Source organism: Chiloscyllium plagiosum, unplaced genomic scaffold, assembly GCF_037043375.1.
Source record: "Chiloscyllium plagiosum isolate Xiang-an unplaced genomic scaffold, Cpla_swu_hap1 HiC_scaffold_42, whole genome shotgun sequence".
Lineage (NCBI taxonomy): Eukaryota > Metazoa > Chordata > Chondrichthyes > Orectolobiformes > Hemiscylliidae > Chiloscyllium > Chiloscyllium plagiosum.
Window position 1 is genome coordinate 4,779,970 of NW_028270180.1, and position 27,795 is coordinate 4,807,764.

General features: G+C 46.2%; 1 protein-coding gene across 1 annotated transcript in view; it reads left to right on the forward strand.

Moving 5' to 3' along the window:
• The first annotated feature begins 3,273 nt into the window (after positions 1 to 3,273).
• The window catches only part of LOC122542427 (stereocilin), a 53,196-nt gene continuing 28,674 nt past the window's right edge, over positions 3,274 to 27,795 (forward strand). The window contains exons 1-13 of the mRNA XM_087982015.1: positions 3,274 to 3,334; positions 3,732 to 4,811; positions 5,768 to 5,792; positions 7,428 to 9,282; positions 12,460 to 12,522; positions 14,359 to 14,469; positions 15,151 to 15,317; positions 18,126 to 18,312; positions 18,864 to 18,979; positions 20,326 to 20,458; positions 24,503 to 24,685; positions 25,853 to 25,891; positions 26,550 to 26,717. Coding sequence (XP_087838141.1) covers positions 3,274 to 3,334; positions 3,732 to 4,811; positions 5,768 to 5,792; positions 7,428 to 9,282; positions 12,460 to 12,522; positions 14,359 to 14,469; positions 15,151 to 15,317; positions 18,126 to 18,312; positions 18,864 to 18,979; positions 20,326 to 20,458; positions 24,503 to 24,685; positions 25,853 to 25,891; positions 26,550 to 26,717 — 4,188 coding nt within the window. The remainder of the gene's footprint in view (positions 3,335 to 3,731; positions 4,812 to 5,767; positions 5,793 to 7,427; positions 9,283 to 12,459; positions 12,523 to 14,358; positions 14,470 to 15,150; positions 15,318 to 18,125; positions 18,313 to 18,863; positions 18,980 to 20,325; positions 20,459 to 24,502; positions 24,686 to 25,852; positions 25,892 to 26,549; positions 26,718 to 27,795) is intronic.

Sequence of the window (27,795 nt, forward strand, 5' to 3'; positions counted from 1 at the left end):
TGTCACACACTCAAGTACAGGGATATAGTGAAAAGGTTGCAATGTCATTCACAGCACCATCTTAGGACAGCTACAAAATCTTTGGTAAAAATTAGAAAAATACATCTGTTAAAAGTTTGATGTAAAGTAAAGTAGTAAATTAGTCTTTTAGCCATGGGCTCCACACTCGGCTCAATCTCTTGATCACTCTGCTCTGTGCTACTGTCTCACCATCTGCTTCACCACAGCTGCCAGAGTTCAGCTCTAGTGCTGCTGTGGCCTCCCCAACCACTTCCATTATGCCACTGACTGCCAGAGTCCTGCTCTGTGTCACCTGCTTTTGCTGGCTCAATGACTAAGCTCCCTCCAGTAGAGAAACAGAAAAAAAACCCTAAAAGGACAGAAGAAAATTAATTGAAGTGATGAACTCTGGCACAGCAGCCTTACTCTGCTGTCATCTTGGACTTGGTTACTAATTTAAAAATCTGTCTCTCTCTTAAATTTACTCAATGTCCCAGCATCCACCACACTGTGGGAGTGAATTCCACAGATTCATGACCTTTTGAGAAAATTAATTTCTCCTCATCTCTGCTTTAAATCTGCTACCCCTTATCATAAAGCTATGACTCCTACTATCTCCCACGTGAGAAAACCACCTCTACATCTACTTTGTCAATTGCCTTTAGCATCTTGTGTTTGAATTAAACCTGAGGATCAGTGACTGTTATGTGGTATTTCTGGTGCTGGTAGCAAAAAAGCAGTGCTGGAAGGACATCATGGTGGCATCAAGGAGGGGTTAGTAGTGAGAGATGCAACTCTATTGGTGAGTCCAATAATGGTGGGGAAAAATTGCCCAGTGGTGAAAATTGGTGCCTGAATAGCAGCAACTTCAACTTTGGTTGGGGCAGGTGTAGGTGACAGTGAAGCCCACTTCTCCCCCCAGACACACACCCCTCCCACACCCTATGTAAGGGGACCAAAATTGTATGCAATACCCCTAGTTATTTACACTGTCCTGACTTGCATAGATACCAGCCACTTCATTGTCACTGAAGCAACATCTTGGAGCTCTCTCCTTTAATTGTACCATGGGTGCACCTGCATCTCTGGGGCTACAACAAGTCAAGAAAGTAATTCATCATCACCACCCCCTCAAGGGCAGCAAATGATGGCCGTTTCAGTGACACCCCCAAGTTTAAAACAAGGATGCTAACATACTAAACTCTTTTGAAGAAGCAGGAAGTTTCTGATAATATAAAATTATTTTGGTTAATAACCAGGTTTTCTTTCTCCATTTATCTACCCAAAAGTTGTTTTTTGGCAGACAGGAATGTCAATTTGCCATTATCTGTTTTGAAGTCAGCAAGACGAGTTGCCATCGTAGCTTAGTTACATTCATTGAATTGGATAATGAATAAGTTGGGTTTTAGATTCCTCATCTGTTGTTACTGGAGCCAGGTAGCCTTGTACGTTGACTAGTTCCTTTTGCATTATTGATCCAGGGATAATTCACTGCATTGTGCCTTGTACCTAGAAGTCTGGGATTATAAAATGATGAAGCTTGAGGGGCCTTTTGGTCAAATGTTCACAGACTGAAAATCTCAAGGGAATGATTTGGTGTGAGGTCTAAATTTAAAATTGTATTTTTAAATCCCAACAATGGGACTGGCTGCATTGATTAACCACAATCACTGTCATGAATGACATGTCTCTGAGTTTGGATTTTACTCTTTTTCGGATGAAAAGTCGATCAATAATCTCCTCTCTCACTCTGTGCAAATCACTCCTCAATGTTCTTGGATTAACAGTAGTTGGAAGAGAAAATCGCTCCTGCTCACTATACTTCCTGGTGAATTCACACACTGAGCAAGGCAAGTGACACTTGACTATAATGCACCACTTGATCGAAAAGCTCAGTGATGCACCTCGGCCAGTCTATGCTTGATGATCGAGTTGAAAACAACATGCCAGAAGACACTTTAGTGTGGAGACAGCACCTCCAAGGAAAGAAGTAAGGATAAATTGAACAGCGAGAAAAGAACAATTTAATTTAAATGTTGCTGACAGTAATTGTGTCTCATTGTGTCCCCTGAAAGTGGATGTGTGAAGTCTGACCTGAGCTGAAGCAACCTAATCCAAAAGGAGTTGTGGGCTCCCCTCAATATGAGATTCAGAGACAACCCTTCGATCATAGGGGAAACCATGAGTTTTCACTGAAGCTTTCAGGGATGATGTAGGACATTCTGTGTTTTAATATTCAAGGCTGCCCTACTTTGATGAATGTAAGAAAAGAGACTGTAAGTACAGACCACCTAGTTATGTTAATGCTAATGTTTTGTCATATCCATGTTAATTCAACATGTGTTATCTGTTTTTTTTCGTGCTGTGTAACACTTCAGGCTTTCCAGCATGAGTAACCTGACTGTTGTGTTATGAAGTCAGGCTCACCTTTGAGGTAAAATGCTGGAAATATTGATCGTTGTTTCAGCGTAGTGAACCTTTGTCATAACTTATTGAGTTTTGAGGTGCTAGTTCCAATTTCAGTCTATGAGCATTACCAGGTCTTGTTTAGGCTGGCTGTATGTGTATCAGAGGGTGTCATTCCTACAATATCAAGTGGGCTATCTATCTCTACTGGTGAAACACATTCCTCAACAATTCATCCGCATTGCTGCAGTCATTGACCTTCCTTCCCAAATGCCATGTTAAGAATCTCCAATATTCCCTTCTCCATTAAAGTGGGTTCAAGTGAGGCTATGCGTGATAGGGTGAATCAGCAAAGCTGAGTTGGCAGCTTTTTTTTCAAACCTCTCCAAATGTTTATTTATCTGTAACTTAACAGGAGAGATGGAACACAGGTTACTGACTCACTGCCAGCCAATTTATGCCGAAATCCCTTCTGACAATATCTCATCTGCGACTGAAACCCTGTTCAGGCTCATTTCCCATTTTGAATGTTGGCACCTTCAGAAGCCCTTTCGTTCCAATCCATTGGAACGATCCCAGAATTTAGCAAGAGGCTCACTCAACAGAGCCTCTGTTTCTTAGGCAATTCATCCCAAATAAAATCATCAGTCCTGATTATTTTGGCTTGAAGTGCTTTATTTAACGTGTTGTCCTGCACCTGAGTGTGCATGCATCTAGTATGACAACCCTAGATCATTAAGTAGGTATACTGTTTCTCTGCAGCTGCCGAACAGAAGGACACAGCTGAAAGATCAAGATCGGAGCTGGGATGATGTGAAACCTGTGGATTGAGGGCAGAATCCCCCTGGAATGGGGATAGGAGGAACAATGGCAGCTATATTGTCCCTTGTAGTCGCCTTTATGTTGCTGGTGAGCCCACCCAGTACAGGTAAGAGTTTGTGACTCAATGACTTAACCTGATCCAGCAAAGTACAATGATATACAGGCTGTTGGGATTTGAAATAACAATGTACATGTGTTCTTATATGTTTGTATATGTTCTCATGTTGTACACAAGTGTGTATTTTGTTTTTAAACAAGTGAAATTTTGTGGCGCAGCTCTGTTTAACTGTTAGTGGTCCCTAATGGGATCATCATTCAGAAAACAGAAGGTGGTAAAACTGGAGTGGGACAGTTATAATCATGTCGAGTATTGAATTGTCCTTTGAAGATTGGGCTACTTTGTCAAGTTAAGGATGACCAATTGGAAGTTGAAAGTGGGACGAAATGTTCACTTTGTTTTTCACTAAGTGTTCGCTGCTGAATGTTGAACTTTAAACTTGCAGGTAACAAGATGAACTTGTACGTGGAAGTGTTAAAGGATCTCACACGTTTATTAGGAGGAGGAAATACGGAAGGGAGAATGGAATCGATCGCTGTCCATGGGAGAGCTGGTATCAAAAGTTCCCAAAACATCCATGCTGTCATCTCCAGACTGATTGGAGGTTTCAGAACCTTGAGCACTTTACGTCAAAATAATCTGCCTGCTTTCCCTACCAAACGTACGCTGGATAGAAAGAGATTCTCTGCATTTCTGTATAACATCTCGTTATACTTGCAAAACAACAATCTCCAAGATCCAGCAGATGAAAACGTCATGTTGAATGGTCTTGACCTTGGCGAGCTGGAGGTTGACCCTCCACCCAGGGCCTTGCTGGAACTGAAGGACCTCTTCGTGTCATTGAGGGCCAGCAGGGACCTGGACAGTCTCATCGAGTTCCTGCAAATTATCTTGGATTTTATCACAGAGCATCACCTTTTCAGTTGGCTTTTCCAAAAGCAGAACTGGGAGAGCCTTATTGGTCTGATTGAGACAGTTTTCCAAACATTATTAAATGGGACTTATGAACAAGCCAGTGCTGGCATTCAGGAGCTAATGTGTTCACTAATGGGACAGGGTGACTGTGCCATTGAAATGGAGTGGCTCAAAAGTCTAGGCAATTTACTTGACCTGACCAACTGGAAGCCAGTAGTCAACCTCCAGTCCCATGGTCCACCACATAGGACTGAAAGATGGAACAGGTCTCCAGAGACCGGGAGCAGTAAGACTCCTGGCCCACAAAGCTTAAACTCAGCACAGAGTGTCAACAGCATGCACAGTCTCCTTCAGATTCTTTCCAAGCCCAGTGGCAGGAGGAGTGGGTCAGAAGGGCTACTTTCAGCCAATCAATCACAATCGATGTGGAGTGAGGACGTCCTGTGGGATGGCCTGGAAGAACTCAAACAGAACATTTTACAAAAGGTCGGGACATCCGTCTACACGAACTTTAAAAGGCAAGTGTCACGAATGACAGGTTCTTTGGCACAGGAAGTCACGTCTGTTATTGGAATGCCTCGAGCAGACCATGATGGGAAATGTTCTGTCGGTGAGTGACATGTCAGCAGAACTGGTGTTGTCATAGAATGCACACAGTCAGCTCTGAGCATATTCTGTTATTCTGTCTCCAGTTCCCTTTCTCGACAACTCACTCCTTGCCTCAATAGTCCCTTGTGAAAAAATATTCTGTGTCCTAATATTCAGAAACATTTCTCTAACTTTCCTCATCCCTTCACTGATGAAAGAAGGACCTGTATCTGTCAATCATCTCTCATGACCATTTCAACCTGTGATTCAGAAAAGTAGTTTTGATGAAGGGCCCTAAAACGTCAACCTTTTTTCTCTCTCCACAGATGCTGCCAAATCTACTGAGTTTCTCCACTTTCCGTTTTAAAGTTTAAATACCCACACTGTTGTAATAGAGGAAGCATGTCAGCCAGTTTCCACACAGCAAGATCCCATAAATGTGGGAAAAATAATCTGTTTTTGTGGTGCTGCTTGAATGATAAATTTAGGCCCAAGCACTGGGGAAAGCTCTCTTGCTTTTTGTAGTAACGTCATTGAGTGTTCTATATCCACTGAGTCAGGTCCTCCGTGTTATGCCCATTTGAAAGATAGCACCTCTGGCATTGCCTAACTCCCTCATACTGTGTTGTGAGTATTGGTCTGGATTAGAGGCAGGCTCTAATTTTCCTAAATTTATGTCTCCTTGCCGCTGGTTCACTTAATAGTAGGAATAGTTTATTATTGTTTGGCTTCTCTGATCGCGAGTAACCTCAACTCAATCCCACCTTTCTGACCCCACCGTTTTGATCTGCGCTTTGTAACTGTAATTTCTCATTCCCAGTACAATTCAAGGGAGTCCTTGTTGTCTCCTTTGCTCTGATGTTCTCCCTATATCCAAATGTGAGGTTTCAAAAAAATCTTAGCCATTGTACATTTGAATATTTCATGATCTGGACAAGCACTGCAACTAAAGCTTCAAATTTCTTGCTTCCTTTACAGGAGATCTAAGACAGCTTCTTTTATGGTAAGGTTTCTTCTTACGCTCTGTTTAGTATTTTAAAACAACCGCACAAACCTGACCTGAAAGTTCTCCAGCTACCTGTAACATACTTAAATGTTCCACAGCAACTCTGAATCTGAAGATAGAAACATGGGATTCACTGAAGTGAGAAGTTTGAAACATAAAATGGCAAACCACAAGGATCTCACTCTTTATTCCAGACCTGATGGGTTATATGGCCACAATCATATATCTCTGCTTCACTATCAGTCACGAACCCTGTTACATTCAATAGCCCTTGCAGTCTCTGATTCTATCTGTAACCACTCATGCCTTCAAGAACCTCCTTGAAACCTGCCTTCCTTAGCAGCTCCACACACCTTCCCCACAGTGACCCCCACATTTCTTGGGGCAAAAAGCCTTGGGATGTTTCATTAAATGAAGGTTGTTGCATTACCTCCAGTAATGACCTTCAGGGAAGGAAATCTGCTGTCTGTATGTGGTCTGGCCTACATGGGTCTCCAGACCCACAGCAATGTAGTTGACTCTTTAATTGCCCTCTGAAATAACTACTCAAGTTCAACTGCAATTAGGGATGAACAACAAATGTCAGGGACACCCACAACCCACAAAAGAACAAAGAGAAAAAGGTGGTAGCAGTTCAGTCAGACATCAGCCTTTCACAGGCTGACTGGAGAAAACACCAAGTTTCAATAAAATATTCCTGTCCCTGGCTAGGAAATGATTTCAGGGTGTGTTGACTCGCAGCCTCAACCAGTGGCTCAGAAGAAGTAAGTAAACTCCATGAGCAGATCAACTGCTCATTTGGCCTGGATCCAATGCCAATTTGTGATTGCTTGTGTGTTGAGATTTAGTAGATTTTTTTGGTTGGTATTTTAAGCTTGGAGTTGCTAAATATCTATATTTGCCAATGTCCTGGAAGATTTGTTGTTCTTCTTCCATTAACATTTGCTTGTGAATATTAATGACCAGTAGAGTGTTCATTTTGATTCTTGTATTCCTCTATTTCCATTGTGGCCACACCATTCACACCTTCCATTCTTTCATAGAGTCATACAGTGTAGAAGCAAACCCAACCAATCCATACCAAACATAACCCCAAACTAAACTAACCCCACCTGCCTGCTCCTGGCTCATACGCCTCCAAACCTTTCCTGTATCTTTTAAACATAGTTGTGCCCACATCCACCACTTCCTCAGGAAGTTAATTTCACATGGGAACCACCCTCTGTGTAAAACGTTTGCCCCTCATGTCTTTTTAAAATATTTCTCCTCTCAGCTTAAAAATTAGTCCCATTGTCCAGAAATTCCCCCGTCCTAGGGAACAGACAACTACCATTAACCCTATTCATACCCCTCACTATTTAATAAACTTCGATAAGGTCACCTCTCGACCTCTTACGCTCCAGTGAAAAAAGTCCAAGCCAATCCAGCCTTTCTTTATAACTCAAACCTTTCAAATTGGCAACATCCTGGTAAATCTCTTCTGAACCCTCTCCAGCTTAATAACATTCTTCCTGTAACAGGGTGACCTTATGCTGACCCATAGATGAACCCATTGTAAAAATGCCCCAGTGTGTTCCTCTTGGAGTGTTAGGACCTAGATCCTAGCTTGTTTTTGTTTTGTTTCAAATGCAGGGGGATCAGAAATAATATCTCCTGGAATATTCCGATACTGGGATTCAGCTCTCAAGGAGTTTTGACCGAGACACCTTTTTTAGCCTGTAGCCGCCTGAGTGACAAAGTCCGAGACATGCGAAGAAATTCCCATACAGTGTCCAAACGATCTGGGGAAACTGTTAAAGGTGACCATGACTTTCCTTACACCGGAACTTTGGAGGCTGCCTGTAACGACTCCATGCCCAGACTCCCAGGGATCTCCAACTTCACCATCTATCTCTACTGCAACCTCTTCAACCAGACCACAGCCGTAAGCCAGGCCCCACCAGACCTCCGGGCTGCCTGCTCAGATGCTGCCTGGTACTTCTCCGCAGTTCAGGAGGATCTTTACTGGGTTCAGGTCTGCCGCCAGTTTTACACCTCGGAGTTCAACTCCACTGTCTGCAGCAACGTCTCCCTGTTGAGCCGGCAAGACTTCAACCAGCTCTGTGCCAGGCTGCAGAGCGGGTCAAGGAAACATGGCACCTCTGCCAGGAATTGCGGCAGATTGTCAACCAGAGTGAGTGTAAGCTCAGAGGAGATCCAGGCCTGTCTGCTGGCCAAAGGTGCAGATTATATCCACAGACTTTGTTCGAATGACACTTTCCTGACCAGTGTGGTTGGTGACAAGAGGCTGATCATGAATCTTTGCAGACAGCGAAATGGACTGAAAATGGAAGCCATCTCTTTAATCATGGGTGATCAGAGTGGGACTGATTTTGTCAACTACCTTTGCTCCCAAATGAGATCCTTGAAGAATCTCAGTGTGGTTGAGCCCTGGATTATCCCAGTCTGTTCATGGCTCACTACTAACTCTGAAGAAATAAACATTGTCAATAGCGAATGTCACTATATATTTCAGAATTCCAGTATAGAAAAGACTTTGATTCAGGAGTGCATCCTTCACCTGGGTGTTGAGTATATCAGGGAGCTCTGCTTCAACAGGACGTTCCTGAAGGATCTGTCAGGAGCTGGTGCCTGGAGCAGCCTCGTCTGTGCGCACACCATCAGGAGCTTAGAGGGCCTGCAGCTTTCAACCAGCAAGTGTCACCGAGGGTTTAAAGTTCCAAATGCCACCATCATCGATTTGCAGGAGTGCACCTTAATGAGGGGAACAACTCTCATCCACGATATCTGTGCCAATGGAACATCTTTGAAAGTTGAGTGGACCGTGTCCTGGTTGATTCGTTTTTGCAACCTTTTTGATGAATTGAAGAGAGCACTGAATTCTTTACCTGTTGAAAGCCTTCCATTAAAATGTGATTACAAGACATGGTCATACGAGATGTTGATCAATGGCAGCCTTCTAGCAAGTTGTAAAGCCCAGGACAGCGAAGGTTTAAAGCAAATAATTTGCCAGAATGCCACTCTTTATGACATAATGTCACAGCTGCACCCTTGGGTCTTAAATTACTGTGTGGCCTCCAAAGAACCACAAGATGAGGAGTGTTTTGTAGGCCACTGGCTCGACAAACTTCCAATAGCCTTGAACCTCAACACAACTCAGCTGTGTCAAAATCCAACCGCTTTCCTGACTGACCTCCTCGATCGTCTCAACCAGTGTGATGACCAGGCCTTCAGCTGGATTTCCAACGCCAACTATATTCTCCAAGTCTTCAACTACATCCTGGACTTATCCAGCCTCAATCATAGGGAGAAGGAAGTACAAGAGGTTTTGAGTGAGGCCATTCTTCTCTCCAGCTTAATGGACAATGATTCTTTCTGGGAAGCCTTCAATCCCAATGCTTCCATCAGTATTTTACAGACTATTGACAGCTACTTAAAGGAAGAGACTGACAGAGCCCTTAAAAATGACCTTCTCAACTGCTTCAGTGTAAGCAATAGGGATATCAATGTGAGCACTACCTCAAAGGGGCTTTCCCTTACACTTCCTTGCTCTAAGGAGAATCATCCCAGCTCCTCTAATCTCTCCACAGCACTGAAGTCCTTCGTCAATGATAACATCCTTCTGTCGCAAATACATTATTTATGAAATTTGTTTTAAAAAATTACAGAACAGTTATCCTCACAAATAGCAGCAGTCACAAACAAAATTCAACTTGTCACAATTCACTTACTGCTCAGATATTGGTGTGGGAGAAATGGGTTTCAATTCATGGCTTATTGGGGCCGGTACAGGCGAGAGAGAGCTGTTCCCGAGGGACAGGTGGATTGGACAAGCAGGGTTGTAGATAGGGGTAGGATTAAAGGAGTGGTCAAAGACTTGGAGGATGAGTTCCATTTAGTAAACTGTGAGGTCATGCACTTTAGCAGGACGAATCAAAAGATAAGCTTTTGTTTAAATGGGAGAGAGACTCAAAATTTGCGCAGCGTGGCAGTCCCCGTGCATGAAACATGGAAAATAGCAAGAAATTAAGAATGGCATTTTGGCCTTTAATGCTAGGAGCTTGGAGTTTAAAAATAAGGAATTCTTATTACAACAGTGCAGGGTGTTGGGACCACACGTGAAGGATTAGGTACAGTTTTGGTCCCCTATATTTAAGAAAGGATGTGTGGACATTGAAGGCTGTTCAAAAGAGATTAACTAGGCTGATTCTTGTGTTGAAAGAGCTGATGTTTTGGAAATAGCTGTTCAGATTAGGCCTTTATTCATTAGAGTCTAGAAGAAATAAGGGTGAATCCACTGAAACATACAGGATTCTGAGGGTGGAGGCTTGACAGGGTCAATGTTTTTAATTTAAGGTCTTATTGGCTGATAGTTACATTCTGAGAGATGGTTGGGATGCATGTAGTAGGAATGTTGAGTCAGTCCTGAGCACCAGGCTCTCAAAAGGACAATGCAGAGGAGATTTCCCAGATTGTACCAATGACGTCTGTCCTTCAGCAGACCTGGGAAGCTGGGATTGTTCACAGCAGAAAAGGTTAAGGAGCTGTTTAATATTACAAGAGCATACAAACTGGAAGCAGGAGGAGACTGTATGGGTTTTCCCCCTTTTTACCTGCTGTTATCTGAAATAATATTTTCTCTAGCAAGAGGGTTCATAACCAAAGGATACAGATTTGACATAATTGACAAAATTGAATTATTGTGATCTGGAATCCACCATCTGCAAAGGTCATAGAAGCAAATTCAACCGTAACTTTCGAAAGGAATTGGATAATGTCTGAGATGAGGAGAATTCTTGTTTTTCCTGGAGGGTTGTGAACCTTTGGAATTCTTGACCCCACAGGGCTGTGGAAGCTCAGTCCTTATGTTTAAGGTAGAGATTGATACATTTCTGATTACCAATGACATATATGATTTTGGGGTTGGGTGGGTAACAGGCATTAAAGTGTTCAATCAGCCGTGATTGTATTGAACAGCAGGGCAGACTCGACAGACAGAGTGGCCTGTTCCTAGATATTTTCTAATCAACTGCTCGAAGATGTTATTATACACCTCTAGAGCAGATGGGACTTGAACTTGGATCTCTAGTCCAGAGGTAAGGGAACTACCACCGTGCCACAAGAGCTGCCATCTTCCCCCTGTTCCTATGTCCCTATAAATACTAAGCCTGGCAGATATGCCACAGAGGCAAGAGCAGAGGAAACAGAAGCAATTGGATCTAACTAACAAAACACTGATGCAGCCACAATGGGCTGCAAAATCTGCTGCACCGTAAGATTCTGTGAAATTCAGGCTCATAACCTTATGATCTGTCGTAGCAGCATATTGGGATATGCATGGGCTCCCCAACTTACCAACACTCATTCTTCTGAGCACTCTCTGATATGGGGACAATAATTTTAAAGATCTGACATACACACATTTCCTGTACTTTGGAACAGCTGCTTTACGTTGTCCTGCATTGTGTTCTGACTTGAACACAAACTGACTTGCGGATAGACTCAGGAATGGGGTCAATACAGAATAAAAGACTATCTCTACATCTGTATTCAGCTTGTGGTGATGCCAACAGTAACAATAATCTTTCCCACACATTTTCAAAAAAAAAGTGAAGGATTTAGTGCAAACTGGTAAAGCTTGAAGCAATTTGTGATATTTCAGTGACCTATAATAGCCTCAGTCTATGCACTGAATAATTACATGTACATAAATGAATAGTAGATATATCTTAACAACTTGTATCACCTCACTAATTGGACCAGCTCTGTCGAACATGGAACATACAATACCTGCAGAAGAGTGCGATAAATCTCATACAATAAAGTGTTCGAATTTAGACTAGTTCAACGGATTATGGAATTGAAATTAATAATTTTCTGAGTTGTGACCCATTTACTGATGTTGCTGTTGTGTTACCTGAGTGAGTTATAAACGCACACAAAAAGGAAGAGAGATTAACATTTATATAGCATTTTTACAATCCACTTGTTGAAGTGTAGTCACTGTCGCAGGAAACATGTGAATCAATTCAGACACAGCATGTTCCTGCAAACAGAAATATGACAAAGAGCAGATAAATTATTTTGATGATGTTGGTCAAATGTTAAATATTGGCCTCCTTTGAAATATTTCCATGCAATTGTGTGACTGTGAGAGTGCTTTAATCGCCTGTGCACGCTGCTTTAATATCCCATACACAGTTACTAACTCCTGCTCCTTCTAAAGGCATTGAATCCCACTAGGGTTTGGGGAATGTAGGTCAGCCTGCAACTCTTGTCCTGAATGCTAAAGTTTTGTCAATTACATCTGACTGTGCAATTCAACCAAGGCGGGGTGGGGGGGGGGCTGGTGAGGGGTGGGGGGGTGGTGGTGATGGGGGAGGGCAGGGGTGCAATCAGTCTTGTCACATCTGACCTTTGCAGTGGACCCTCTTGGGATATGTCTGGTGGTGGCAGTGAGGCTCCTGCAGCCAAATAGTCTGCTCATGTTTACCATCTAGTCTCACGGCTGGAGAATGGAGTTCCAGAAGATGACCTGGACGTAAACAGTACCATGAGATGCATCAGTATCCCCTGAAAGAACAAAATCAAGGGGGAGAAGTTGCAATGACTGATTAAAGGTAAATTCTGACACAATCTTGTTCTGATTTACCTCCACCTGCAGCCAGTTCTCTGGGCCATGTTACAGAATGAGGAGGATTCACCAGCCCTGAGAGATCTTTTTCAGGTAAGAGAAACAAAGAACTTGCATTTTGACAATCCCTTTTCACAACCTTGGGATATTTCAAAGCCTTTTACAGAAAATTGATGTCAGAAGTGTCGATGTTGTTGTAATGAGGACTTAGCTGGCAGGGAGGAGCCACACCCAGTCACCAAATAGCTCCCTCCGCTCATCTGTTTTTCTGTTGTGGATTCAGAAAGAATTATTGGCCAGGACTGGGGGGGGGGGAGAACACTGCTGCTCTTCAACCTCGTGTCATGAGACCTTTTATATTCATCTGATGGGGCCTCAGTTTAACATTTCACTTGAAAGACCAACCTGCAACAGTGCGGTGCTCCCTCAGTATTTGCCCCTCCAACAGTGTGGCACTCTCTCAACGCTGACCCTCCGACAGTGCAGCAGCCCCTCAGCACTGAACCTCCAACAGTGCAGTACCCCTTCAGCACTGACCCTCCAACAGTGCAGTACCCCCTCAGCACTGACCCTCTGACAGTGCGGCACCCCTTCAGCACTGACCCTCTGACAGTGTGGCACCCCCTCAGTTCAGATTGAGTGTGAGATTAATTATTTTGAGTGAACTTTATTAAATTAAAGTCTGACCTGAAGGTGAGAATGTTTGCAGCAGAAATTAGAATTGCAGAATCAACTGTTAATCAGTTCTTCAATGAAATCATTCTGTTGGGGATCTGAAAATGCTGGAGAAACTCAACAGGTCTAGCAGCATCTCTGGAGAGAGAAACAGTTAATGTTTCTAATCCAGTGAACCCTTCTTCATTCAACAAAGAATTATATCTGACTAGAAACGGGAGCTGTGTTTCCCTCTCTGCAGATGCTGCCAGACCTGCTGAGTTTCTCCAGCATTTTCAGATCTCCAATAGTATTGTTTTGTTAAAGAACTCTTTAACAGATGATTCTGCAATTCTGAGTTTCACCAGCAATTTCAGGTTTTGTTTCAGAAACAGGGGTACAGTTTAAGACACAGTTGAGAAGCATTGTTTTCTCTGAGGGGTGAGTGTCTGGGAACCGCAGTTCTGCAGAAAAGCAGTGGAGGCTGGGCCATGGAAGAGCTTCTGGGCGGATATTGGTATCTTCTTGACCAACCAGAGAATCAGGGTTACAATATCAGACATTAAAGTGGAGTTCATGCTACAATCAGATCAGACTCAATAATATCAAATGACAGAGCATTCTCAAGGGCTGAATGGTCTACTCCTAACTTCGAATGCTTGTTTGTACACACCTAAATGAGAACTCCTTGGTGTTCAAACGCTCAATGAAGTATTGAATATCTGCCTGTTTCATAAGACCCCACTAGCTGATTAAAATCACCTCCAGCAGCAGCCTGTCGGATGGTCACAAACCTCACCTTTAAGGAGCTGGGAAAAACTGCGTGGTTTAAGAATAAATCAGCAGCGTGAGTTTTTGCAAGTTTCCTTGAACACCGTCACCTCTTTCAGGGGAGTCTTGGTTATTGAAGGTAGGCTCTCCCTCCCTGGTTGGAGGGTGTCCCTTCAGGGTCTCCACCTGAGTGAGCACACAGGGCCTTGATTGAGCCTCTCAGCTGACAGTAGCATTGCAACTGTGCAGCACTCCCTCAGTCACAGGTCCCTGTGTCAGCCTCGATTCTCAAACTCGCTGGGTTGGCATTTACCGGTCTACGTGACTGACTCGGATGATGAGGATGTGGTTTCCCCCAAGACCCTTGAGACAGGGAGCTGGGGACAGGCAGTGTTCGGGCACCGTTCCAGTCCCTGCAGCGTCGAGTTCAGGACTGAAGACTGAAGGGAGAATGATGAAGCTATGACAATGATGCTGTCTCTGAGTATTTTCTCTCATTCCCAGGAATACCTGCTGATGCCCCGGGAGAATTTGCAGAAGATTCTGATGTCAGCTGAAAGTGAGAGTGTCAAGAAACTGCTCTCTCACATGCACCGGGCCTGGCGCCAACTCCAGGTGGGCACAGCTTTGGACACTGATACACTGGTACCCAGGCTGGCAACACGCTGATTTCACATAGCTCATCCGTATCTCAGCTGCCTCTGGTGTTGTCTCTCCCTCACTCTATAACCTCCTCCAGCCTCTGAATCACAGGCATGTTATAGTGCAGCCAGAGCCATTTGGCCCATAATATCCGTACTGGCTCTGAATGGGCATCATTACCTGGTGCCAATCTCCTGCCCTTTCCCCATAGCCCAGCACCTTGTTTCTATTTAAATAACATCCAATGCCCTCTTGACTGGTCCCACCACAATCCCAGATAGGGGACAGAGAGAATTTTACTCTGTATCTAACTCTGTGCTGTCCCTGTCCTGAGAGTGATGGAATTTGATGGAAAATTGAATCAGATACTTACATTAATATTCTGGATAATCTCAGTCACAAGTTGAGGCCTTGAACTTATCAAATGGATGGGCTGGCATTGAGGGGCTGAATGGCCTGCTCCGAGATTGTATGTTCATATCACCGCTGGACCAATGCCAGCATTGGGACCTCAAGCTGATGCACCATTCCCTTGTGTAGAAACTTTTATAATGCCCCCAAGATAGAATATTAGACTGAAGCAGTTTTTAAATGCATTGTATATTATCATCTCTGAATGTGGCTTGAAGAATGTTAAATCTTTCTGTCCTCTAGGTTTCTCAGAGCAATCGACCTGCCCTGGAAACGTTCACTGCTGCCTTCCTGCAGAAGTTTCCCCGAGTGACCCCTGACCTCTTTGTGGACCTGTCACAGTTCCTTCCTTTCATGAGTGTGTCGGATATTCATGGTTTCCCGGAGTCACTCCTTCTGAATGACAGCGTGTGAGTTCATTAGCAACAAGGATAAAAGCCTCACACTCTGCCTGCTTCCTGCACTTGATCAACATTTACTGTCCCTTTCTGCTGAGAATATAGGCTGCTCATTGGCTCGGGGTCACAGAGAGGAGAAAGTGAGGACTGCAGATGCTGGAGATCAGAGCTGAAAATGTGTTGCTGGAAAAGCGCAGCAGGTCAGGCAGCATCCAAGGAGCAGGAGAATCGACATTTCGGGTATAAGCCCTTCCTATCAAGCCCTTCCTGAAGAAGGGCCTATGCCCGAAACGTCAATTCTCCTGTTCGTTGGATGCTGCCTGACATGCTGCGCTTTTCCAGCAACACATTTTCAGCTCGGGATCACAGAGAGGCAGCTGTGGCTCGATGAGGGGCTCTCTCAGACTCACACAGCATCAGTACAGATCCCACTTAGAAATGAAACCCATAATTCAGCACATCCACCCACTGTTAGTGCTTAGGGAGCACCATGTTGTCAGAGGGTTAGTGCTGAGGGAGTGCCACACTGTCAGAGGGTCAGTGCTGAGGGAGTACCACACTGTCAGAGGGTCAATGCTGAGGGAGTGCCACACTGTCGGAGGGTCAGTGCTGAGGGAGTGCTGCACTATCAGAGGGTCAGTGCTGAGGGAGTGCCACACTGTCGGATAGATAGTGCTGAGGGAATGCCACACTGTTGGAGGGTCAGTGCTGAGGGAGTGCCACACTGTCGGATAGTCAGTGCTGAGGGAGTGCTGCACTGTCAGAGGGTCAGCGCTGAGAGAGTGCTGCACTGTTGGATAGTCAGTGCTGAGGGAGTGCCGCACTGTCAGAGGGTCAGCGCTGAGAGAGTGCTGCACTGTTGGATAGTCAGTGCTGAGGGAGTGCTGCACTGTCAGAGGGTCAGCGCTGAGAGAGTGCTGCACTGTTGGATAGTCAGTGCTGAGGGAGTGCCGCACTGTCAGAGGGTCAGCGCTGAGAGAGTGCCACACTGTCGGATAGTCAGTGCTGAGGGAGTGCTGCACTGTCAGAGGGTCAGCGCTGAGAGAGTGCTGCACTGTTGGATAGTCAGTGCTGAGGGAGCATTGCACTGTTGGATAGATAGTGCTGAGGGAATGCCACACTGTCGGAGGGTCAGTGCTGAGGGAGTGCTGCACTATTGGAGGGTCAGTACTGAGGGAGTGCCACACTTTTGAAACGAATGGTCTTTGGGTGAAATGTAAACTGTGACCTGAGATGTTGTCTGTGTTGATGTCGATGATCCTGTGAACACTATTTCAAACTAACGGGGATGGGGGAAGAAGGTGTTCCTCCCAAATGAATCCATCGTTTAGCGTCACCAGCTCCTGATCTCCTCGCTGTCAGGAATACATGCTGCTGTGTTTCTTACTTTACAAACAGACAGTCCATTGCAGAAAAGCATTTCTGAAGCTGTTTGAATATCCTGGTGTTGGAAGAGGTGTTATGGAAATGAAAATTTGCCATTCTTGCTGGATATGGTGCCCTGAGCAATGAGCCAAGCCACAGTCTCTGTCAGGGCCTGGGGGTCTGCTGCAGTCCAGTCAGAGTCTGGGAGAGTGAGCGGGAAATGAACTCTCTGTCCCCACAGTGACCCCCACCTCTGTCCAGCTTTGGCTGTGACCTTCGCTGGGGGTAGGGGGTTATCAATGAGGAATTCCCACCCAAACACAGGACAGGAGTGTCAGTCAGGCTTACATCTGAACAAAGAGCTGGAGAAAGCCATTCCCTCCGACAGGCCTGCTGCACCATTCATTAAGGTCATTGGATTGTATCCTCAAATCCACATTGCCTTCCTCTTACCCCCCGATAACCTGGGCAACAGTGGCAACCATTTTAGGGCTTGAGTCCCCTACCCTACGGCTAGAGGGTCACATGGTTTGCTGAGTAAGCTTACTAGGATTAAGACCATCAGCATTAGGGACAGGAGGAGGCCATTCGGCCCCTTGAGTAATGGGATCCTGGCTGATCTGACATTCCTAACATCCACTTTCCTGCCCTCTCCCTGTAACCTTTGATTTCCCTGACTGATCAAGAATCTCTCTATCTCAGCTTTAAATACACACAAGGACTCTGCCCCCACAGCTCTCTCTGTGGTAAGGAGTTCCAAACACACACAACCTTCTGAGAGACAAAATTCCTCCTCATCTCAGTCTTAAATTGCCATCCTTTTCTTCTGAGACTGTACCTTCTGTTCCTAAACTCTCCCATGTGGGAATCATCCTCTCAGCATTGACCCTGTCAAGCCCCTTAAGAATCCTTCCCACCCCTTCCCCCTCCCCCTCCCTCCGACTGAGTTGGCAGCTGGGCACTAGAACCCCTCACCCAGATGACCACACATCTCCAGCATGCTGGGCAGTGACCATACAATAAGCAAGACCTTGCTTAAGACATGGGCCCTTTCCCGTTCGTCCACTGAGTGCATTTCCTCCATCACATTAGACCAATTATGCCCTTTGTCCCAATCACTAGAGGAGACAGTAAACCACCCCAATCACACCAGCTTGCAAACACTGGGCATCAGACGCTCCTATGCCAAGATCGATTGCTGTGTGTGTGTGCTCCGGACTGGTATCCAGCAGCTCCTGCAGTGGGAGATTGGGTGATTCGGGGGGCCGAGTGAGAACGGCTCCCTGAATCAGTTAGGATGGATCCCCTGGGAAGCTATCCCAACAAGAGGGGAATGGGATTGGGTGTGAAGTGGATCTTTGGGGTGGGAGGTGGGGAGGGGGGTTTATTGTGGTTGGCACGTGGTGCCCCCCCCCCACCCCCACCCCATGCTGACCATTGCTTCGTATCTCGCAGGTTGGCGACTCTCAGGGAGCGCAGCTCGGATATGAGTGCCCAACAGAAGAGGGCATTTGCCAGGCGGCTGCTCAACACCAACCGCTTTGGGGCAGTCAGCTCTTGGAGCCCAGGCTTCCTGAACTCCCTGCAGCCTCTACTGCCCTTCTTACCCATCAGGCACTTCCAGCAGCTGAGGCCTGAGCAGGTTAGCACCACCAAGAGGCGGAGGTGGGAGCGGGGAGTGGGGGGGTGCTGGTGAGAGGGTATCTATGGTGGGGCCGAAGGGGAGGCTCCCCTGTGTTTCACCCCGATCCTCTTCCTTCAGGTGCTGACTGACCCACCTCCACCCGGCTTCCTGAGGGTTGGGGAGGACTCAGCCCCTTTGCACCACCCCCCTGCCCTTTCCCTTGCCCTTTCCTTCAGTGCATGGCCTTCCTTCAAGAGGAGACAAGAATTATCAGGTTATTTGACCTTCAACCCCAAACTCCCGCATACAGGAGTTGGGGGAAGGGGGGTTACCCAGATGGGAGCTAAACATTGCCCCTGGTTCACAGCCGGAAACAGAGTCTCTGTGGATATTGGAGGCAGATGTGATGCCTGCTACCGTTGATGAGCTGGTCAGCATAATCTCACTGAGTTCACATTTTCGAACCGTCTGGCTGAAGCAGTTGACATTAGCATCTCCGGGAGGAGGAGGGGAAGAGAGCGTGAGTGAGGGTTTCAGTGTACAGGAATAACTCTCTGTATTATTTGCAGCTCCTTTCAATGCTCGATGGGTTTGGAAACAACAGCTTGGACCCAGCTCACGGAAGGTACTCAATCCGCACTCTCCTGAACTCTAGTTGGAACCTGACCGCGGGCAACATCAGAAGGTAATAGTTCCCAGGATTAGACTTTCCTGTAAACCCTCGTTGATAGTGACCCCACACCCCTCCCTATCTCTATAACCTCCTCCAGCCCCTACACCCCCCTTCCTATCTCTGTCACCTCCTCTGGCCCCTACACCCCCTCCTTATCTCTGTCACCTCCTCTGGCCCCTACAGCGCCTCCCTATCTCTGTCACCTCCTCTGGCCCCTACACCCTCTCCCTATCTCTGTCACCTCCTCCAGCCCCTACACCCCCTCCTTATCTCTGTCACCTCCTCTGGCCCCTACACCCCCTCCCTATCTCTGTCACCTCCTCTGGCCCCTACACCCCCTCCCTATCTCTGTCACCTCCTCTGGCCCCTACACCTCCTCCCTATCTCTGTCACCTCCTCCAGCCCCTACACCCCCTCCTTATCTCTGTCACCTCCTCTGGCCCCTACACCCCCTCCCTATCTCTGTCACCTCCTCTGGCCCCTACACCCTCTCCCTATCTCTGTCACCTCCTCTGGCCCCTACACCCCCTCCCTATCTCTGTCACCTCCTCTGGCCCCTACACCCTCTCCCTATCTCTGTCACCTCCTCCGGCCCCTACACCCCCTCCCTATCTCTGTCACCTCCTCTGGCCCCTACACCCTCTCCCTATCTCTGTCACCTCCTCCGGCCCCTACACCCCCTCCCTATCTCTGTCACCTCCTCTGGCCCCTACACCCCCTCCCTATCTCTGTCACCTCCTCTAGCCCCTACACCCTCTCCCTATCTCTGTCACCTCCTCTGGTCCCTACACCCTCTCCCTATCTCTGTCACCTCCTCTGGCCCCTACACCCCCTCCCTATCTCTGTCACCTCCTCTGGCCCCTACACCCTCTCCCTATCTCTGTCACCTCCTCCGGCCCCTACACCCCCTCCCTATCTCTGTCACCTCCTCTGGCCCCTACACCCTCTCCCTATCTCTGTCACCTCCTCCGGCCCCTACACCCCCTCCCTATCTCTGTCACCTCCTCTGGCCCCTACACCCTCTCCCTATCTCTGTCACCTCCTCCGGCCCCTACACCCCCTCCCTATCTCTGTCACCTCCTCCAGCCCCTACACCCCCTTCCTATCTCTGTCATCTCCTCTGGCCCCTGCACCCCCTCCCTATCTCTGTCACCTCCTCCAGCCCCTACATCCCTCCTGGTCTAGTGCCAATGCCGCATACACAGTGGGAGCTAGCCTTTGTGGTCAGGCTGAGCCATGGTCCCAGAGTCCTGCTGCTGGATGATGGAGGATCCCGTGTCCCAGTGGGAATTTACTCCCGGAGAAGAGAAATCCCAGCTGGAAAGCTAATCTTTTCCCAATTGTCACTTCCTTTCCAGACTCGGAAAGCTGATATGTTTCGCTAGTGAAGAGGATCTCCAGCTCATGCTGGCTGCCCCGTCTCACTCGGACCACATCACCTCGGCTCTTTTGGGATGTGTCTCCGACCGGACAATCGATACTGACGGACGGGTGAGTTCTCGAGATTCCGACTGATTAGCAGCTCCGAGACTGTTCCCAACTGGGATAGAAATCGCGACAGGTCAGTGAATTCAGTCAAGAAAGCTTGGTCTTTGTCACCCCTCCATCTGGTTTTGATGGAGGTTTGCAACTTTTCCTTGGTGTTACCTCAGAGGCAGGAGGGAGCTGTCTGAAGATCATGCTTTGTCATTGCAAGTGAGTCATTGCTTCAAGGACCAAACTGTCCCTGTTTGGGATTTTCACCAGATTCTGAGTCAGTATCTACAAAAGCCACTCAAAATGGACATGGTCCATTCCATACCAGTGTAAATGGTTTGTCTTGAGCAGATGTATCGAGACTTGCTACAGCTCGGGGTGCATGGGTTAGGAGGTATGGACTTGAGCAAAGAGTGTAAGAGCTAGCAGCAGGAGTAGGCCATTCAGCCCTTCCAGCCTGCCCCTCCCTTCAGTGCGACCTCATCCTGGCCTGACTTTCCTGCCTGTTCTCCATAACTAATTAAAAATCTGTTTATTTCCTTCTTAAATTTAAATTTAGATGCTACAAGAAAGGTAGAAAGGGAGGCAAGAGATGAAGGGGAGTGACGTTTTTGATTAGGGAAAGCATGACTGATGTACTTAGACAGGATGTTCCTGAGGGGTGGTCCAGTGAGGCTATGTGGGTGGAAATAAGACATAAGAAAGGGATATTACCTTAATGGGATTGTACTGTAGGCCCCCAATAGTCAGCAGGAAACTAAGGAGCAAATACGTAGAGAGTATTCAGACCATTGAGTATAAGAGTTGGAATGTCATGTTGCGATTGTACAGGATGTCGGTGAGGCTACTTTTGAAGTACTATATACAGTTCTGGTCACCCTGCTAGAGGAAGGATATTATTAAATTGAAGAGGGTGCTGACAGTTTACAAGTATGTTGCTGAGACTGGAGGGTTTGAGTTATAGGGAGAGGCTGTTGGGCTGGGACTCGTCTCCCTGGAGCATAAAAGGTTCAGGGGTGACTTTATAGAGGTGTATGAAATCACGAGGGGCATGGGTAATAGCAAAGGTCTCTTCCTTAGGGTAGGGGAGTTCAGAACTAGAGGGCATAGTTTTAAGGTAGAAGGAGAAGATTTAAAAGGGACCTTATGGACAACGTTTTTTTACACAGATCGTGGTTCATATGTTGAAGGAACTGCCAGAGGAAGTGGTAAATGCAGGTACAGTTACAACATTTAAAAGACATTTGGACAGGTATATGGATATGAAAGGTTTAGAGGGATATGAGCCAAATGCAGGCAAATAGAACTAGTTTGGTATGGGAAAGTTGGTCGGCATGGACGAGTCAGACTGAAGGGTCTGTTTTATGCTGCATGACCATAACTCTATGTCTCAATGACTTTGCATCCACCGCACTCTGGGAGTAGAGTAGCCTTTCATTTGTCTTTTCTGCCAGATACAACTGATAGAGTAAAAACGAGACAGTATTTCTCCAGGACTGAGGGTGCTACATGGACAGCACAAACTACACACATGTACACAGCAGAAAGTACATAAGAAATGCAAAATATGCAAGTTACAGTGTGATCGAAGAATGATAAATAATAAACATTTCCCTAGCAGCAATTCGAAGTTGTGCAAAGAATTTCAGATGGAAGAGAGTCTGATCATGCTGTGTTAAGGAGCCTGATGACCTGGGGGAAGAAACTGTTGCACAGTCTGGCCATGAGAGACCGAATGCTCCGGTATCTTCTGCCAGATGGCAGGTGGGAGGAGGGTTTGAGTGAGGGGTGTGTGGGGTCTTCCACAATGCTCTTAGCCTTTTGGATGCAGCGTGTGCTGTAAATGTTGATAAATGTGGAATGCATTCCAGAGATTCATGACCCTTTGAGAAGGGTAATTTTTCATCATCTCTGTTTTAAATCTTAATCTAAAATGATGACCTCCTTCTAGATTGCCCCATGAGGAAACAGTCTCTTTATGTTTACTTTGTCAATCCCCTTTAGAATGTAATATCCCACAATTAAATCTCTTGTTCTTCTAAACCCCAGAGAGTATAGGCCTAAACTGCTCAATCTCTCTTCATAAGACAAGCTCTGGATTCAATCTAGTGAATCCTCTGTGAACAGTCTCCAGTGTAACTACATTCCTCCTCAAGTAAGGGGACCAAAATTGTATACAATACCCAGGTGGAGTCACACTACTGCCTGGTATAGCTGCAGTAATAGCTCTCTACTTTCATACCCTATTCCTTAAGCAATAAATGCTAAAATTCCATTGACCTTCCTAATTCCCTTCTGCACCTGCATACTGCTATTCTGCAATTCATGCACAAGGACACCCAGATCCCTCTGCATCGAAGCACTCTGAAGTTTCTCTCCACTTAGATAATAAGTTGCCTTTCTATTCCTCTGATCAAATTGGATAACCTCTCACTCATCCACGTTCATGAATTATTTCATTCTGCAAATAAACGGACGATTGAGTTAAAAATTGTTGCTGGTTTCATCCTCGCTCTACATGCTTTTGAGACTCAAACTATCGTCACTGGGACCTTTCTTCTCATTCCCCCTCACTCCAAACGCAAACTCAATGGAAGCTGTCCCCTTTGGGAGGGATAGTCTGGAAAAAGTGCAGTGTAACCTCACATTTAGAGCTGGATCATCTCGGAGCGATGTCAGGAAGCCAATGAAGGGGACTGGAAATCTGGAGCTCTCTCTCTTTCTCACTGAGTCATGCGTTGAGGTTAGGGTCAATTAAAAGTTTCAAAATGGAGGTAGTTTTCTTTAGTTGAATTGAGTTGAATTTATTGTCACGTGTACCGAGGCACAATGAAAAGCTTTGTCTTGCGAGCAATACAGGCAGATCACAGAGTTAGGTAGTGTAGACAGTAAATAATAGGTAAACAGCGGCAAAGACAAAAACACAGGGACAGGCGAATGTTAAGAGTTTGTGAGTCCATTCAGTATTCTAAGCTAGTTTTGAGGATCGGAGGTGTTTCAAACCTGTGAGTTTAGATAAAACAGAGTTATTAGTAATTTTTAAAAGCATGCAATTAAGTTTAAAGAGTGTAGAATGATTGTAGGAAATAAGAAGTTGACCATACCCAGCATTATGCCATGTAATAGGGTTGAGATGCAGATCAACTGTGGATCTGTGACCTTAATAGGCGGCACGGTGGCACAGTGGTTAGCACTGCTGCCTCACAGCGCCTGAGACCCGGGTTCAATTCCCGCCTCAGGCGACTGACTGTGTGGAGTTTGCACGTTCTCCCCGTGTCTGCGTGGGTTTCCTCCGGGTGCTCCGGTTTCCTCCCACAGTCCAAAGATGTGCAGGGTCAGGTGAATTGGCCATGCTAAATTTCCCGTAGTGTTAGGTAAGGGGTAAATGTAGGGGGTATGGGTGGGTTGCGCTTCGGCGGGTCGGTGTGGACTTGTTGGGCCGAAGGGCCTGTTTCCACACTGTAAAGTAATCTAATCTAAAAAGTTATCTAATCTTTAATGAATGAAGAATGTGTTCAGAGCGAGCTAAGTGGCCTCCTTCTCAGGAGCTTCTGCTATAACACGGCTGGTCCCCATCCCTGCAACCTCCCCATGTCCCAAACTACTTCCATTGTGCAAACCCTCGGGAATAGTCAACAAGAGAATTCAAATGCAGATCTCGGAGGGTCAAATGTGTTAAAAGCCTTTGTACACCCTCAATGGAGATATATGAATAAAGACATTTAAAAGCAGCTAGCTGTGTGGTGCTATCTGCAATGAAGGTAGAAATCACACAACACCAGGTTATAATACAACAGGTTTATTTGGAAGCACTAGCTTTCGGAGCGTCACTCATAGATACATGATTAAGCTGCAGTGCTCTGAAAGCTACTGTTTCAAAATAATCCTGTTGGACTATAACCTGGTGTTGTATGATTTTTAGCTTTGCCCCCCCCAGTCCAATACCGGCCCCTCCACATCATGTACTGAAGGGAGGCAGTGAGGCATCGCAATCTGCATGCAGTAACATGATGGACTGAATAGCCTTTCTTTCCCGATTTGTCCATATTTTGTGATCAGGTTGCACTGCTTTTAGCAACTCACCTGCGGAGACAGAACATGAGCACTGTGACCCAGTGGGATTTCCAGCAGCTTGGCAGCCTCCTGCCAGTGCTCGGGGTCAGCTTCCTGAGAACGCTGCCAGCTCATCAAAGGTCAATCATCATCTCCAGTATTGGGTCCGTGCCATTCTCCAGAGCCCAGGTAGGTTCCTGTACCATGTAGCTAGGAGCAGAGGGTGGAGCAGAGGGAAATGGCAGCACATGGCAGTGGAAGGGAGGAAGGAATACGACCAATCATTGGTCACTACCAGGAGAGATGGGAATGTATTTGTGCACAGCAAGATCCCACAGTATGTTGTGGAATAACATGGGTCGGAATGTTGCCCTTGTTCAAGACAGTGCCATTGATTCTATTCCATCCCCTAAGAGGTGAGTCAGAGCCCTGCTATAGAGTCACCCAGCTCTGGGCCATCATGTTGTCATTGTATCATCCTGAAAGACAGCACCAGGAGTGTCACTCTGCATCATCATGGATCTGAATTGAAACCTGAGCCCATGTTCTTCCACACTGAGGGGAGGGTGCCACTTTGTACAGAGATCACTTCCTATCAAACAATTACTCAGGTTCCTTATCAAGAGAGGCAGTAGTTCCTTCTCCTGAATGACATGATTGTTTGCTGTGTGTGTGCGTGTGTGGTATGGAAGAGTTTGTGGTGTGTGTGTGGTGTGGGAGTGTGTAGAGGGGTGGGAGAATATGTGGGGTGGGAGTGTGTATGTGCTTGTGTGTGTGTGGGGGGGATGGGTGGGAGCTTATGTGAGGTGGCAGTGTATGTCTGTGAGGGGGGGCGGGAGAGTATGTGGGGTGGGAGTGTGTGTGGTGTGGGGTAGGTGGGTGGGTGCATGTGTGGGAGTGGGTGGGTATGTGTGTTTTGGTGTTGGGTTGGGAGTGTGTGTGTAGGGGAGTGGATGGATGTGTGTAATATTGTCTATGGCAGTGGGGGTGTGTTTGGGGGTGTGGGAGTGGGGGTGAGTGTGTGGGGGTGGGTGCATGTGTTGGGGGTAGGGGTATGTGAGTGTGTGCGTGTGGAGATATTGTGTAGGTCAGTGTGTGCCCAGATGTAGAGCTCCTCTAGTGGTGAAAGGGGTTACAGCAATTACAATCCGGCCTTTACAGTAACAGAAGCCAAGTGGAGCAAGGGTCTACAGTGAGAGTACAATTATCTCCAGTAACAGTCAGTTCCTTCGGAGGGGAGAGAGGGGAGCAGAGGAAAATGTGACATGATTAACAGCTAAATGCTAACTGAGAAATGAGAAGTATAATGGACTGTTAGTAACACAGATATTAATGTTTTTTGTTAACCCTTTAAAGGTTCATCAACTTGTGACTGAGATTATCCAGAATATTAATGTAAGTATCCGTTTCAACTTTCCATCAAATTCCATCACTCTCAGGACAGGGACAGCACAGAGTTAGATACAGAGTAAAATTCTCTCTGTCCCCTATCAAACACTTCCAGGGTAATGAAATTATGGCTGTTCAGTTTGTCTGATTAATAAATTGGTTATGTGTTGATTTTGTTATTTCTGGTTAAGTAGGCAAACTAACAACAGTTGTGGAAAAGGAGTTCTCAGAGGTTCTGTCAGTGCCAACACAGAATGCAAGTTGTAAATACATAGTTTACATGGAATTCCCACAATAAAAATAGAAAGAATTTATATGAAGAGATCCTCTCAAAATATGACCAATGTGCAATGATGGATAATGTATTTTAGCTTTACACTTATAACATAATCAGTGGCAACCTCCAAGTGAAGTGAAGCTGTTGTCTCCTGCTTTCTATTTATATCTAAATAGATAGAAAACAGGAGACACCAGCTTCGCTTCACTTGGAGGTCGCCGCTGATGATGTTACCGAGCCAAGTAATGAAACGTCTGGATATCAAACCTACAGCTCAGCGAGCAAACCTACACCCTAAACCTCAACCTGAGCTACAAACCTTCACAAACCTTGTGTTATAACATATGTGTCATTATTTCACAAGAACTGCTTCTTGTATATTTCTAGGTGACTGTGGATATAATTTGCCAGTTTGCTCATTTTCTGCCTGGCTTCAGTCCCTCGGTGCTGAGAAATATTTCAGCCTCCGTTGTAGCCAGTGCGTGTCCGTGTTTCACCCCGTTCCTGTCCCAGCTGACTGCGACTCAGAAAGCTGTCATACTGGAAGCTGTGCGGGTAGGTGCCAGCTCTTTGTCTGACTCTGTTTCATTCACCTATCCCCACCTCACCACCCTGCCCCTGCCACCGCCTTTATCTGCAGCTCCCTTTACACCCACCTGTAGTCCTGAAGAAGGGTTACACCCGAAACATCGACTTCTCCACTTCCTGATGCTGCCTGGCTTGCTGTGTTCTTCCAGCCTCCTGCCTGTCTTTTTTGGATTCCAGCATCTGCAGTTTCTTTGTCTCTGGTCAAGGTGAGGGAGCAGGATGGTAATGAATGGGGCCGGACCTCTTTCCATTTTTTTTCTTTATTTGTTCACGGGATGAGGGCGTCCCTGGCTGGGCCAGTATTTATTGCCCATCTCCAATTGCCCAGAGGGCAGTTAAGAGTCAACCACTTTGCTGTGGGTCTGGAGTCACATGTAGGCCAGACCAGGTAAGGATGACAGATTTCCTTCCCTAAAAGATGTTGGTGATCCAGATGGGGTTTCCCAACAATGGCCACTTGGTTGCTATTTATTTCAGATTTTTATTGCTTTCAAATTTCACCCTTTGTCACGATGGGATTCAAACCCTTGCCCCAGAACATTAGACTGCATTCTCAGTTATTAGCCTGGTGACATTACCTCTCTGCCACTGCCTCTGGTAAAGAATTGACATGAATGAGGAGCAGAAACTCACATACAATCTGAGAACCCCAACACTGATTTATGTCTGTTGAAGGGCTTGTGCTCGAAACGTCGAATCTCCTGCTCCTCGGATGTTGCCTGAGCAGCTGTGCTTCTCCAGCGTCAGACCTTTTGACTCTGATTTATTTTTATTCACTCATGGGGATGTGGGCATCACTGGGCCAGCACTTAATTCCCATCCCATAACTGCCCTGGAGAATGTGGTGGTGAACTGCTGCCTTGTACGGTTCCGGTCCGTGTGGTGTAAGAGCACCCTCAGTCCTGATGACACCAAGCTCCTTGCTCAGCCATTTCAGAGTCCACCACATTGCTGTGGATCTGGAGTCACATATAGGCTTGACATAGTAAGGACAGCAGATTTACTTCCTTTGAGGACATTAGTGAACTGGGTGAGTGTTTCCAAT